At 44.0% G+C, this 15,756-nt stretch overlaps 1 protein-coding gene across 1 annotated transcript in view; it reads right to left on the bottom strand.

Annotated features, from left to right (window-relative positions):
- Positions 1-8,650: 8,650 nt before the first annotated feature.
- Positions 8,651-15,756, bottom strand: part of SERPINF2 (serpin family F member 2) — a 101,101-nt gene continuing 93,995 nt past the window's right edge. Inside the window, exons 7-8 of the mRNA XM_077480570.1 lie at positions 15,289-15,493; positions 8,651-9,324 (exon numbers count right to left, since the gene is read on the bottom strand). Of these exons, the coding sequence (XP_077336696.1) occupies positions 8,999-9,324; positions 15,289-15,493 (531 nt within the window). The 3' untranslated portion in view covers positions 8,651-8,998. The remainder of the gene's footprint in view (positions 9,325-15,288; positions 15,494-15,756) is intronic.

Genomic DNA, 15,756 nt, shown 5'->3' with positions numbered 1-15,756 from the left:
TTACCGTTACCTTCTTGACCTCTTCTCCGTCTAGGGGTTCCCGTGGTAGATGGCCCAAAGAAATGTGGAAACTGACACTGAATCTTCTTTTGGGTTATTTATTTGAACCAGAAACAGAGTCTCTCAGTTTAGGGTAGAGGGTTAGGATTAAGCTCAGGTACTTTAGACTGCAAAAATGGAAAAGACTCCAATAGGAAAAAAAATCCAGAGAATAGCAACCTTTTCACAGCTGGATTTTACAACCCCCGGATAGACCACCTCTCACTAGGCGTAGCAGCTGGTAGGGTGTTAAGTAAAGTCTCTGCCACAGACTTGAGCATAGAGTATTAGAGAAAGTCTCTGCCACAGACTTGAGTGTAGGATATTTGAGAAAGTCTCTGCCACAGACTTGAGTGTAGGATATTTGAGAAAGTCTCTGCCACAGACCTGAGCATTACTGAGGGACAGAAAAATTTAAAGAGCTATCATAGGGTACCAGTATCTCTCAGCCGATCTGGCGATACCGTATAAGTGTAGATCCATGTAGTGTCCTTCAATTAAGCCTCCAGGCTTCTTCAGAGAAGCCAGCCTTGTGCACGGCCTTCTCCTGAAGAGTCCTCCCCTGGGGTTTCTCCAGTTGCTGGGCCTCTGCCTTAGATGAAACAACACCGGACCACCTTTGGATTAATAGGCCCCGAAATACATTCAGGCCTGTCCCTACAGTTGCGTTGCCTCGGCTAGCCAGCCCCGAGACTTGAAATGCATGGTTCCGCACCCCAGGCCAGGAGGGCCACGGGGCTGGTCAGGAGGACCAGAACCAAAACAGACAGAAAATATTCTCTGGAACTGAACTGAACTCCCCAGCACGTGATGTCGGTACCTTAAATACCACTTCCCAGAAAGCACAGCAGGAGAACACTCCAACTGGGTGGTTCCAAAAGAACAGTGGCATTCAATACACCCAGCTGAGTTCTCAACTCTTGCCGGCGGTGACAGCGACACCTGCGGTCAAGGAGAACCCAGTGCAACCCAGCTAGACTGGTACTGAAACCAGAAATTTAGAAAATTAACCCCAAACCCCAACTGGCATTTCAGGAAAGTTAACTTTGAAAAAAACCATAGTGCCCGCTCGTCAGGAGCCAGCGCTACATTTATGTAAAACATTTACAAAAAAAAAAAAAAAGATTGCTATAACTGCTAAAAAAAAGTGTTAGCTGGAGTTGGGTATTACAATGTTTTTTTTTTAATCGTTTATTTATGGATATGGATAGTACAGACATTATGCCAAACACACGGCACACAAGGGCCACAATATAACAATTGCAACGGGCCATTAAGTAAAAACCATTGAGAAAAAGACTTAAACTGAGTAAAGCACGTCAAAAAGAAGAGAAAACCATTGCACTCATCTTCAGTCTTGATATTACATTGTTTTTCACTGAAGTCCATCTAAATCTACTACGCCATCAAACACCACCTCCTCCACTGATTGCCAATGCTGCTGTCCAAGGGTGGCTATGTTTCTTCTCCATAGATGCAGTGGAGGAGTAAATTTAGTCACCTTAAGGCAGGAGGTGTATAGTATAGATGGGCTGATCACCATCTAAAAATAAAGTATTAAAAGCTTGAAAAGAAAACGAATGCAGCCACCACATCCAATGATTGGTAAGCTGTCTTTGAAAAGCTGGTGGAGATCCTACAAAGTAATTGGAGAATTGTACAAAGGCCTTCAATAAAGAGCAAGAAGCAAAACCTCTGAACAATCCATTACATTTTTTTTTTTGGGGTTTTTTTTTTTTTTTTTGTATTTTTAGCAATTTATTAAGCCAAAACTGCATACAAGATATAAAGCCGCCCCAAGGGAGGCATGGAGGTATATCTCCAGCTGTTTCCATTTCTCATAAATCTTTGTTTATGAAGAAATTCTTTAGATTTGTGCTGGAGCACAGGAAAAAAAAGGAATATCAGAAGCACTTTGTTAGCATTTTTTTTTTTTTCCCAATAAAATTTTTTTATTCAAGTTAAATCACATAACAAGCTGAAGAAATCTTTGTTTTTGGGTTTAATTACGCATTAAACACTAAAGGTGACAAAGAAGACTTTTAGAGTTCTGTAACTCAGGTAGGGGACAGTGATCTGTTCTATCAGTGTCAGGATCTTTATAAGATACACTGTAGGTTCCCCCCGGGAACTGTTATAGGCTTGTATGCTGGCAATCTTCACAGGGCCACTGCCCTTGCTTTTGTGATCCATTATACTAAGTGAGCAAGTAAGGAATAACCACAAGGAGTACTCACTACATGCCTTTAGGGACAGGTAGGCCTAACACCATCTGTGTGCATAGGTGTGCGCACCCTAAACCTCAAACACACATATGCATGTGTGTGCATACTGACAATGTCAGTAAAGCAGTGGATGGTGTCAGTAGGGCAGAGATTGGTGTCAGTAGGGCAGTGGATGATGTCAGTATGGCAGAGATTGGTGTCAGTAGGGCAGTGGATGGTGTCAGTAGTTTTTATGTTTATTAACCACTTCGGCCATGGAAGAATTTCCCCCCTTCCTGACCATAGCACTTTTTGCGATTCAGCACTGCGTCGCTTTAACTGACAATTGCGAGTTCATGCAACGTGGCTCCCAAACAAAAATTACGTCCTTTTTTCCCCACAAATAGAGCTTTCGTTTGGTGGTATTTGATCACCCCTGCGGTTTTTATTTTTTGCGCTATAAACAAAAAAAAGTGACAATTTTGAAAAAAATGCTTTATTTTTTACCTTTTGTTATAATAAATATCCCCCAAAAATATATATATAAAAAAAAATTGGAGCCCCGTTAGGGGGCTTGGTGAAATATCAGTGGTATAAAAAGGGGGAATATGCACCCCATGGGTGATTAGGGTGTGCCCAGTCACACGCCTATGTTTGTGACTCATCACTGGAGGCAGCTGAGTAAGTACTGCCCCAAAGGATCAGAGGTGCATGTGTGCTGGGGGGGCAAGGGAGGCACTAGGGGGTGGCTATTAAGTCTAGAGACCCTGATCTGGGGCTCATAGCCTCGAGTCCAGGGATGGGCCTACTATGAGTGTGTCCTGGGCTGCCTGACACTATGCTTCCCGCATAGCTGCGGCACTCCGAGTCTGCACTCCGTCCGTGCTTCAGTGACAGCCAGAGAAGGAAGAGGAGTGTGAGAGCAAGTCTCCTCCTTGCTCCACCCATATCATAGAGTCGGGAGGAAGTTTCTCACACTGAGCTCCTGAGCAGGTGAGTGCAGACCATGGAGAGGGGGACAACTCTGTACTACCCTAGCCTATCTTCTGTATATACTCAGCCTCTCTTCTATATACCCTAGCCTCTCTGTAACAATCTGCATCTGGTGGTAGGTAATGTGGCAAGTGACAATCTGCATCTTGTGGCAGGTAATATGACAAAGCTCTCTGGTGACCCCCAATGTAAGGGGGAGGCTCTCTGGGGACCCTGATATATATTTACATCACACACATGCCCGCCCAAGCTTATGACTTTCTTTACTTTTCTGCTATGGGCTCTAGCCCCAGATCTTTTGTAGACCTAGAATCGCCCCTGTGTGCAAGTCAGTGCAAGTTCTGGAAATAGCACATGCATTCGCAGTGTGGCACTCAGGAAGGAGGCTGCGCAGACTCAGTTGGTGGCACCTGGCCACCAATTCCAGGATAATGGCATCAGTTTTTTTAAATGGTGCCACACCCAATCCCAAAGCTGACTTGCAAACAAAAGTGTCACAGCCAGTGAGCCAGTGCCAGACACAGAATGAAACCTGGCACAAATCTCCCCTCCTACCATCAGGCAGTGACAAATATGTTGCACACAGCGTTTGAGACAAAAATAAATCTCGTGCATCTGTCGCAGCCGGGGCTCCTGAGATAACCCCTTGGAGAGCTCAGCAAGCGAGAGCAGGCTCCCATAGAAGAAAAGCCCTCATTCACTACAGTGCTGCTGCTTTCCCCGCTGATCAGGATAGAGACACAGGCAAGATCCTGGTAACATGCCTGTCCTATTATTCTTCACCCTTCAGACATACCCCCTTAGGGCATCTTCAGGAACACACTTCCACCAGTGTGTGCAGCATGGCCCTCGACCTGTTAGACACTTTGCGACTGACACAATAGGTACCTAGGTGAGTGGCCAGAGGAAACATTACAGGCTGGCCCATCTTCTTCTAACAGAGATCAACTGATTCAAAAATCTGAAACATTAACCATTTCTGGCTCTGCAGCATCTAAGGAAACTTGCGGAAAAAAAATCTGATAAAAACTAAGAAAAGGTTTTTCATCTCTGAGGAAAGATGTTTATTCTCCTAGGACACTAGCAAAAACTGAGGTATGCTGGGAATGAGACTCTCATTATGAGAGAGGTTATACTAGGCTGTCCTAACAGTTTTGTCAGTGTCCAATCTCCAGAAGGCAGAAACATAACCTTATGTACATGCACACTCATCCTGGGTTCTGTAATGCATGATTAGGAAAATGCCTGTTGATCTGCAACTTTCTGTGCACTCCATCTTTGCTTAAAAAAAGTCAGCTGCTACAAATACTTTAGCTGCTGGCTTTTAATAACCAGGTGCTCACCAGTGCTTGAAGTCCAGCACTGTTTTCCCCAGACTCTTCTCTTCACCGCTGCAGGTCCTCAGCACCACTATCTTGGATTTGGGAGTCGGCTGGGACTTCCTGAGGAATCATCGCTGGCATCTACCTGGAGATCACACAGCACTGCTGGACTGGTACTGTAGCCTCCTGGGAGGTGTGAAGTGTACCAGGAGGCATGGACAGGGAAGAGGCCCAAGCGGACATCATTCTCACCTAAGAAAAATCCACCAGGAACTAATATCGTTCAAACTTGTTGCCACTGAAAACCACAAAGTGTATGGTCTTGTCTTCCCTACAGTTCCAAGTAAAGCCCTCCATTTATCCACCATCCCAACCTGTCTGGAACTTGTCTAAAAGGCCCATACACACGATCAGACTTTTTGACAACAAACATGCAAATTAGCTGTTTTGGAGCAACATCCGACCGTGTGTACGCTCCATCAGACAAAAGTTTTATCGGACTTTCGTTGGCTGTGCGAACGGACAAACTTTCTGGCAACAAAAGTCAGATGGAGCAAAGTCTGATCGTGTGTAGAGAATTCCCTTGGGACTTTTGTACAAAGTACAAACACGCATGCTCAGAACCAATGCAAAAGATCAGACAACAATACCGAAGTTGACCAAAGGTGGTGGTAAAGAGCAGAAAAACCACATGATTTGGTGAAAGTTGGCTGAAAAAGTCCTGCTATGTGTATGCAATACAAGTTCATGGCCGACGCCCTTTGTACAGAAATCCACAGGAAAGTTTGTACAAAGTCTGATCGTGTGTATGAGGCTTAACATTCTTTTACTACTTTTCCTTAATAAGCACCCTTTGAAAGATGGACAGATAAGGCAAAGCACAGCCAAGAGGACAATACAGCCAAATGCCAGGTTCTGATAAATCATCACATTCAGTCTTTTCAATGTAATATGTTTCTGCGTATGTTCTCTGCATATTTGTTTAAACTATTTAGATTCCTGTTCTACAGTGCACTACAAGACAAATGGCCTTTTATCCATGACCGCACAAACTGCAGGGGAGAGATGATGGCAGATGCTGCCTGTACCCCTCATGGGGGCAAGGTGTTCTAACCTATCCAAGCAACCTTCACCTCAGACTAATTCTACGGTGGTAAGACATCAGCCCCAAACATGAGATAATCACCTAAACCAGATGAAAGCTTTCAGATTGGAAGATCTTCATAAAATCGGTCTTTACCATACTAATGCTAGCCGTAAGAATATGTTGTATATACTATGACCACCATATATCAGTGATCTTTGTTTTTGGATTTACCTTAATATCCACTGTTCATTGCTATAATGAAAAAAAGGACATACAAAAGAGATTACCTTTTCTGGGCTTTAGGTGTGCCTCAAGCCTACCCGTGATCTCCTGAGAGAAGTAATGACTATCTCTAGTAGTAGTAATTGCTGCTTGGGTTAGTTAGCCATTCAAAGTTGCTCTCTACACTCCCCCTTTCAGTTTTAGCTCTGAACTGTCTTTCCAGCCTAACACCCCCCTTAATCACTATCATTTGTTCATCCTTAATCTTATTTTCCAGCTACAAGGAAAATCATGCCGCAGACTGTTTAAAATGGTGGCAAGTGACATTTACAGACGTTTATCGCTCACATTTACTTTTGTTCCCCCCCCCCCCCCCCATCTAGTGAGAAAACTGGTTTTACATGTAATCCATGCACAAGTTTCATTAAGTGTATTTTTTATTTTTCTCAATCAGGTACCTTGCTCCCATTAAAATCATAATTATACTTGTGATAATTACATTTAGTGCATAAATTAACATCAATTGCTTCCTGTAAGTTTATGAAGTTCGTTTATTAAGAACAGGATCATTTATTTTTCCATCTACGGTAACCCCTCTTGGCATTTCGATTTTAATGATTACTTTGTAAAATACCCATTAACATAATAAATGATGAACTTTTAAGTAGTGTGTTTTGCCCTTTCACTCCCTCAGCATCATTGTTGACTTAACCGATCTGAATTTATAGATTATTTTTCTTCAGGGGCCATTAGAATTTTTTTTTCCAAGGACTGGAGAAAAAAAAAAAAAAGTTAGAACAAATTTAACCATCGCCTGCAAAATTTTATTGAACAGAACATTTCTAAAAGGATAACGATCCAACAATATTCATCAAACTGCAGCAACAGTTGTTAAATGGTTCTGTTCTATTATATACTAACTGCAGTGAAAACAATTCTAATTTTAATTTCAGTTTCAGGTCTGCCCATGGGATTTCTAAGCACAGTGTTTGATTTTAAGAGCTTACAGTTTGTGTTGAAGGAATTGAGATGGGCAAAACAAGACAATCTGGAATGGAAGTCAACCCTGGGATTTCTATTATGTAGAGTCAGTGGGCTTTATTTAAGATTAAAAAAGCAATGACTTGCAGAAACCCATAGCAACCAGATTTCTTAAAAAACTATACTGCAATCCAACTGCTGCATTTGTCCAATTATCATTCGTTTTTGCATCATATTAACAAGAGATGATTGTTGAATTGTCTGATATAAAGGTAGCTACTGGACGGGGGGGAGGGGTACTGCACTGTATATGTAAGTTAGGATTATGAAAACATAATGCAAGTAAAATGTGAATTAAATTCAAATTAATACTAGGTACATTTTTTTTTAAAGGCTCTTTTACATAGGCGCTGAAAATAGGTTGGGTTATGATTTTAATGCTTCCCAAATGCCACACAGAATTGTTACAATGGGGAGTTGATGGGCATTGGGGTGAGGCAAAAACACGTAGACCAGAGTTTTGAGTTTGGCAGGCATTGACGCTTTGCAACTACCTCCATTAACTTCTGCTGAAAATTCACCACAACTTCTCCTTAAACGCCTATAGCATTTACAGTGTGTTTAGGGTGCAGTTGCAGATCTTCAAAAGTGATCATTTCCAATTTTAGCCTGGGGGGGTGAGGGAAAAAAAAAAAAAAAAAAAAAAAAAAGGGGGGAGGACAACACACAGGCCATTTCAGAAGTGTTGCCTGACGCAACATAAAACGCCTGTACAACACATCCTAAATGGTCATTAATGCTATAGGTGAGTTAATGCACTTTTAGGCTGCCTTAAAACTTAACACTTAAAACTTTGTGTGAAAGAGCCCTAAAATGTGAAAGTATTATGGTAAATCGTGCTCTTAACCACTTCTTTACAGGGCACTCTGAATGACAATTGTGCAGTCACGAGACACTGTACCAATATGAATTTTTTACTTTTTTCCCACACAAAATAGAGCTTTGGTGGTATTTAATCACCATTGGGGTTTCTATATTTTGCCAAATAAATTAGACAGAGAATTATGAAAAGAAATTAAAATAAACACACACACAGGTTTTTCCTCATCCGTTATACATTTTTTCAAATAATCTCGCTTCATAAACTTTAGGCCAAACTGTATTCTGCTACATTTCTTTGATGAAATAACCCAAATCCGTGTATATTATTTAGTCTGTAGGAACGTTAGAGTGTCCACAAATTATGATATAGCGATAGATAGAGACATCTATAGCTAGAGAAATATATATAAAATTGACCATACCTGATGTACTGACAACCTCATTTCTTGAAGCCCGAAAATGCCAGGACAATACAAATATAGTCATATGATCTGCTGTGATTGGTCACAGTGATCACGTGGCACTGGCTCATACATAGCCGGTGAAGGATCGCACCAGAGTGCAGCCCGTAGGGCACGTGTGAGGTGCATTCCAGGAGGATGACATGTTACCTCCACCCAGAATGACGAAGGCCCCACCCGGGCCATCATTTGACTATAGGCCAGACGGGAACTGGTTAAAAAGGAGTACATACGTTTAAGCACAAGTTTGAGTCTTGTCCAATATCAGATCTTTATTCTCCTACCCACATTGCAAAAATGAGATTTGTTATTATTTCCAATTAAAGCCCAACACCAGGGTGCAAGAAGAACAGTTAGAACATCTGACAGGGTCATTGTTGCCTGTGTTGCCACATTTTTTGGTGGCACCTGAAACAGGTCTTTGTTGGTTAGCGTTAGAAAGGACTAAAAGGCCCAGGAGAATGTTCATGAAAATTTAATATGCAACAATGGACATAAGCAGCATACACAAACGGATAAATATCAGTATTGTCTGAAAAATGTTGCATCTGCATGAAAATAACCATTTATACAGACACAAAGAACACGTGGGTACACAACTGTAAAGGATTGTCCACATTTCTAGATTTTCAGATAAAACTGAAGCTCCTGTGTTCTTAAAAAAAAAAAAAAAAAAAAAGGGGAGGGGCTGGTTGTCATTACAGACCGATACACGCCTTCCAAATGTTCCATATGCAGAATGCATTAGTGACAACATCAAACATCCCTACATGGATTGCTGAAGCTCCTTCCAAGAACCAAAACATCCTATTTTGGCATAAAACCCTTTGGTAAGAACTTGGTTTCAGGGTTGACACTATGGACTTTTTTCTTTCTAGGAGAGGAAGGTTTGGGGTCACGAACATATCCACAAAACAGGACCAAGCCAGTGTTGTCATCAATCAGAAGGAATAGGAATGGTCGGTTGACAGTGAAGGATGACAGAGAGCGAGATGTCACAACTGCCGTGGCAGCAGCAGCCTCCACGCCTTCCTCATTGAGTTCCAATGTAGACTGATGTTCTACGCTGGACACAACCAACTTATCATCTGAGATCTTCCCCAAATCTGGTTTTCTGAACAGCTGTTCAAGTCCTACAAAGCAAAAGAGGGAAAACTGATAAAACAGGATTCACAAACTATGGCATCATAAATGCACATTACTTTCACTTACAAATATACTATAGGTCTATATATGTAGACATACATATAAAACACACACACACACACACACACACACACACACACACACACACACACACCAGAATATACTAGTAGAAGTGTAATGTCTAGTCTAATGTGCAAAAAGCTTAGGATCTGCTTTTGCTCTGATGGTGGAACTTTGTAAATAAAACAACCTTTGAATATACAGTATGTGAAAGCAACAATAAATTAGGTTATATCTGATCTGTCCGGATGCCACATCCCAAGCGAATCAACTTGCTAATAGTACTTCTAACCCCAGCAACAGGTTGGCAAATAAACAAGTCTGTTTCAGGTATCCTAACAAAATTATGTAGGAGGATCAGTCCAGTCAGAACTAGCAGATCACACATTACTACTGCAAGTACAGGATATGTTGGGCATCTAACCCCCTCTCAGCTAAATGTAAAAGCTTCTTTAACACACTGGCCTACTATGAAGGAGGGGGGGGGGGGGCGCGACTCATGTACTTCTAGTGTTTGAGCTCCCATCCTTATCCTTGGCTCATTGAAATCATTTAGGCTTCATGTACACTAGAACAATATAAACTTAGAAAAGCTAAACAAAAAATGCTAATGTTTTAGCACTTTTTGCTGGCATTTAGCAGCGTTTAGCCTAGTGTGTAAGCTACATTTATAATCTTCAGCGTTAAGGAGCAGATCAACCGAGTCTGTGGACAGGCGCACTCTGATCTGTTAGAAAGCCTCCAGCAGCACTGAATGTGCATTCAGATCAGGGGCGGAACCAGGGGGGGGGCAATGGGTCAATTGCCCCTTCCGAGAATACCGCCAGCTGATGACAGCACGGCCGGTTCCGCGGGTCCAATCGCGGCCGGTTCCGCGGGTACCCGCGGGCCGGTTCCGCAGGTCCAATCGCGGCCGGTTCCGCGGACCGGTTCCAATCGCGGCCGGTTCCGCGGGTGCAATCGCGGTGGGTTCCACGGGTACCCGCGCTGAGTGGACGGGTGGGGGGGGGGGGCAGCTGGGCGGCTTAGGAGGGCTGCTGGCCAATCAGGAAGCCAGCAGGCAGGGGAGCAGGGAGATGACATCATCTCTCACTGCCCTGCATCCCTCCAGTTCCGCCCTCACTGTGTAGGAAGCTGTGTGCAGCAGAGAGATTACATCATCTCTCTGCTGCCTATCTTCACTCTGGGACCCAACAAAAGACCACCTTAGCAGAAAAGTGACACAGTAGGTGACAATCTGCAATGTGTGGCAGGCTACGTGGCAAGTGGCAATCCGCAATGTGTGGCAGACTACGTGGCAAGTGGCAATCCACAATGTGTGGCAGACTACGTGGCAAGTGGCAATCCGCAATGTGTGGCAGGTGACGTGGCAAGTGACAATCCGCAATGTGTGGCAGGTAACGTGGCAAGTGACAATCCGCAATGTGTGGCAGGTGACGTGGCAAGTGACAATCCGCAATGTGTGGCAGACTGCGTGGCAAGTGGCAATCCACAATGTGTGGCAGACTACGTGGCAAGTGGCAATCCGCAATGTGTGGCAAGTGACAATCCGCAATGTGTGGCAGGTGACGTGGCAAGTGACAATCCGCAATGTGTGGCAGGTGACAATCCGCAATGTGTGGCAGGTGACGTGGCAAGTGACAATCCGCAATGTGTGGCAGACTATGTGGCAAGTGGCAATCCACAATGTGTGGCAGACTATGTGGCAAGTGAAAATCCGCAATGTGTGGCAGGTGACGTGGCAAGTGACAATCCGCAATGTGTGGCAGGTGACGTGGCAAGTGACAATCCGCAATGTGTGGCAGGCTATGTGGCAAGTGGCAATCCGCAATGTGTGGCAGGCAACGTGGCAAGTGACAATCCGCAATGTGTGGCAGGTGACGTGGCAAGTGGCAATCCGCAATGTGTGGCAGGCAACGTGGCAAGTGACAATCCGCAATGTGTGGCAGGTGACGTGGCAAGTGACAATCCCCAATGTGTGGCAGGTGACGTGGCAAGTGGCAATCCGCAATGTGGGTCAGGCAACGTGGCAAGTGACAATCCGCAATTTGTGGCAGGTGACGTGGCAAGTGGCAATCCGCAATGTGTGGCAGGCTATGTGGCAATCCGCATCTGGTGGCAGGCGACGTGGCAAGTGACAATCCGCAATGTGTGGCAGGTGACGTGGCAAGTGACAATCCGCAATGTGTGGCAGGCTACGTTGCAAGTGGCAATCCGCAATGTGTGGCAGGTGACGTGGCAAGTAACAATCCGCATTTGGTGACAAGTGACGTGGCAAGTGACAATCCACATTTGGTGGCAGGCGACATGGCAAGTGACATCCTCAGGGCTCCCACTGATTCTGCATTATGGTGAGTTGAACCATTTAATTTTATATTACAATGTATTAATAGAAATAATGCGCTTCAATCATCCTGACACCATAACAACCATGGTGCCATAATGATTGAAGCGCAAATACCAGCCATTTCCCATCTAAATTGCCCCCCAAAAAACATATTTTATAGCAGTGCCCCTCCCGAGATTAGACTCTGGATACGCCCCTGATTCAGATAGAACACTGGATGCAGGACAGGCCAGTAGCTCAATTGCATACTGTGCTAGCTCTGGCCAGTGATCCATCCTCCAGACCCAGTAACCCAGTGGATTTTCAGTTGGAAAAGTCTCCAAGTCTGATCTTGCCCCAAGGTATTTCTACACCATGTAAATCAGATGCTGGCGATGGTTGCTGGAACCGATCAGACCTTGGGGCTGCAGACTAAAAAATTGTTTGAATGCATCGGTCAGACACCCACCTTCTCCACCGCTCCTTCTGTGACTGACCGAAGCCTCAGCAATAAGTTGTCCAGGAGGACCAGGAAATTGTAACCTCCCAGGCTCTGGAAACGCATTGCAAAACCTTTCTGCAAGGCCTCCCGTAGAGGTTTCATCCTCTGCTCCCTCTGCGAAGGCTGGATAAGTTCCGCAACCTTACCCTTGTAACGTGGATCAAGAAGGGTTGCTAGAGAGTACTGATCACTCCCCTTGATACCACAAATCCGAGGGTCCTTTCACAGGCTTTGGAGGATCAGGGAAGCCATGCAGCATAGGTTTGCTGAGGCATTTGGTCCGGAGTCCTCTGGATCATTAAGGACGACATGATCTGTAGCCACCTCCTCCCAGCCATGTACAAGTCCATGGGTTTCTGGGGACTGAATACGATGCCTTGAAGACTGCTACTGAGTGCCAGGCTCCACCTCCATGGTGACACAATCCTCCTCCTGCTTAATAATTAATTAATAATTATAATAAATCACCAGGACCAGATGGCCTGCATCTGAGTGTACTTAGGGAACTCAATCAAGTAATTGCCAGACCATTGTTCCTAATTTTTACTGACAGTCTACTGACTGGAATGGCACCAGGTGATTGGAGAAAAGCCAATGTAGCACCAATATTTTAAAAAAGGGCCAAGATGCATCCCTGGGAATTACAGACCAGTTAGCCTAACATCAATAGTATGCAAGTGGAGTGGATAAGGGTCTATATACAAGATTTTAGTAGTGAAAATGGTATCAGCAGTAATCATCATGGATTCAGGAAGAACCAAACCAATTAACCTTCTATGAGGAGGTGAGTTGCCATCTAGATAAAGGAAGGCCCGTAGATGTGGCATATCTGGATTTTGAAAAAGCGTTTGACACAGTTCCCCATAAACATTTACTGCACAAAATAAGGTCCATTGGCATGGACCATAGGGCGAGTACATGGATTGAAAACTGGCTACAAGGCAAGTTCAGAGGGTGGTGATAAATGGGGAGTACTTGGAATGGTCAGAGGTGGGTAGTGAGGTCCCCCAGGGTTTAGGGACCAATCCCATTTATTTTGTTCATAAACGACCTGGAGGATGGGTTAAATACTGTAGTTAAATCTCTGTATTTCCGGACGATACAAAGCTAAGCAGGGCAATAACTTCTCTGCAGGATGTGGAAACCTTGCAAAAAGATCTGAACAAATTAAAGGGGTGGGCAACTACATGGCAAATGAGGTTTAATGTAGACAAAAGTAAACTAATGCATTTGGGTGGCAAAAATTATGAATGCAATCTATATACTGGAGGGGGAAAATCTCTGCGGGAATCTAGGATGGAAAAGGACCTGGGGGTCCTAGTAGATGATGTGATCAGTAATGGCATGCAATGCCAAGCTGCTGCTAACAAAGTAAACAGAATATTGGCATGCATTAAAAAGGGGCTCAACTCCAGAGATAAAACAATAATTCTCTCATTCTACAAGACTCTGGTCCGGCCGCACCTGGAGTATGCTGTCCGTTCTGACCACCAGTCCTCAGGAAGGATGTACTGGAAATGGAGAGAGTACAAAGAAGTGTAACTAAGCTAATAAAGGGTCTGGAGGATATTAGTTATAAGGAAAGGTTGTGAGTACTGAATGTATTCTCTCTGGAGAAGAGGCACTTGAGAGGGGATATGATTTCAATTTATAAATCCCGTACTACTGGCTCCACAATAGGGATAAAACTTTACATTTTTAAAAGGAAGGGAGTCTAACAAAACACGTGGCCACTCATTAAAATTAGAAGAAAAGAGGTTTAACCTTACACTACGTAGAGGGTGCTATACTGCAATAGCGGCAAGGATGTGGAATTCCCTTCCATGTGATGGACACTCGACCAGAGAAAGGGGGTGAAAAGAGATCCAAACAGAGGCAGGAGGGGGGACTGGCACTGTACTAGGGGGTGGGACCATACTTGGGATATATGGGAAGGGAGCCATCGCCCTACCAAGAGGCAAGAGGACTGTCACTACACTAGGGGGTAGGACTATGCCATTATAACAGGCGTAGGAGGTGACTGGTACTATACCAGGGGCAGGATGGGTTGGAGGGGCGGCCACTATACCAGAAGGACTGACATTGAACCAGGTGATGGGGGCTGCCATTGTACCACAGATAGGAGGCGATTTTCACCATAACGGGGAGGGGGTATTGTACCAGGGGCAAAAAAGGTGGGGGAGAATTGGCATCATACTAGTCTCAGTATGGAGGGAACTTTTACTATACCAGGTGCAGGACGTGGGGAGAAGGAGGGTGATTGGCTTGGTACAAGTGACACAGGAGGGAGTGACTGGTAATGCATCAAGGACAGAAGGGCAGCAGTGGACTGGCACCATACCAGGGGAAGGAATCTAAGGAGGGGCTGACACCATATTATGGGTGGAACAACAAGGGACTGGCAAGATACCAGAGGCAGGAAGAAATGGTTAATTGGCACGAGGATGGGGGTGGGGGGTTGTTTTTAGCCTTGTGAGAGAGTATTTCTTAAATTTTATACATTAAATTATGGTAATACTACACTTAGGTGGTGCTGCTCTCTGTGCTTTGTGTTCTCAGAGTCCCTTGTAGCTGCCCCCCACCCAGCCCCCACTTACTCTCCTACTCCCCCCCAACCCTAGCCTCACCTAACTCAACCCAACTCCCAAAACACCCCTCTACCTACTCTTCCTAGGAAATACATATCAGTAATTGGTACCGGCAAGTAAATTTAATTTAATTTTTTTTTTAATTAAATAAAAATCAAATGTATTGGTACTCTTAAAAAACAAAACAAAAAAAATGCAAATCGGTGCATCCCTATTCCCTGCCATATTATATATCAGCAATAAAAGCTTGAGAGTGGTTCAAACTTTTCCCGCCATATGGGTGTTCAAAGGACAGCAGATAGTTGGGCATTATAGCCGAACCCCAGGTAAACAGCTAAATACACCAATGAAAAAAAATATACATGCACACATTCATACTTATACATACACACAGTTTTACAAGCCAAATTAATGCAGTCAGTCCTGAGATTTACACAGCTCTTCCGCACAGCACAGTCCTGTCTAACATACTTACCGAGACTAGATAGAGCATTTGTAAGTTCCAGTTTAAAGTTCAGATTCAACTTTGGCACTTTCAATGTAGTTGGTTTCTCCCTGTGCAAACGACTGTAAAGTTCACTCTTATTCAGCTTATCCAGAATATTTGAGACATTCCACTCCATCTGATGAGGCATCACTATGACAAAACTCATGTTTCCTTTAAAAGGCAGCTTGGCCACCTTGTAGAAGAAAAAAAAAAAAAAATAGAAGAAGAGGTCATCCAACATTCCCAGTTTCCCATATACAACAGTAAAGTGGATGTAAACCCACTACTCACCCAGTATAAACTAATGCCACAGTCTTATTGTATATATGCAAGCCTCCTGCATATATCCCTACGTTGCAAATCTCACCCCCTTCAGTTGTAGGAGCCCACAAAACTCTAATCTGTGGGTGGGTTTCTTTGCCGGAGCTCGGTGGGCTGAGTCGTGATGTCACAAGA

Source organism: Lithobates pipiens, unplaced genomic scaffold (genome assembly GCF_037356315.1).
Source record: "Lithobates pipiens isolate NorthernLeopardFrog02 unplaced genomic scaffold, aLitPip1_a1.2 Scaffold_16, whole genome shotgun sequence".
Taxonomy (NCBI): Eukaryota; Metazoa; Chordata; class Amphibia; order Anura; family Ranidae; genus Lithobates; species Lithobates pipiens.
Note: the sequence above shows the minus strand (reverse complement) of the source record. Positions and strands in the feature narration are given on the sequence as shown.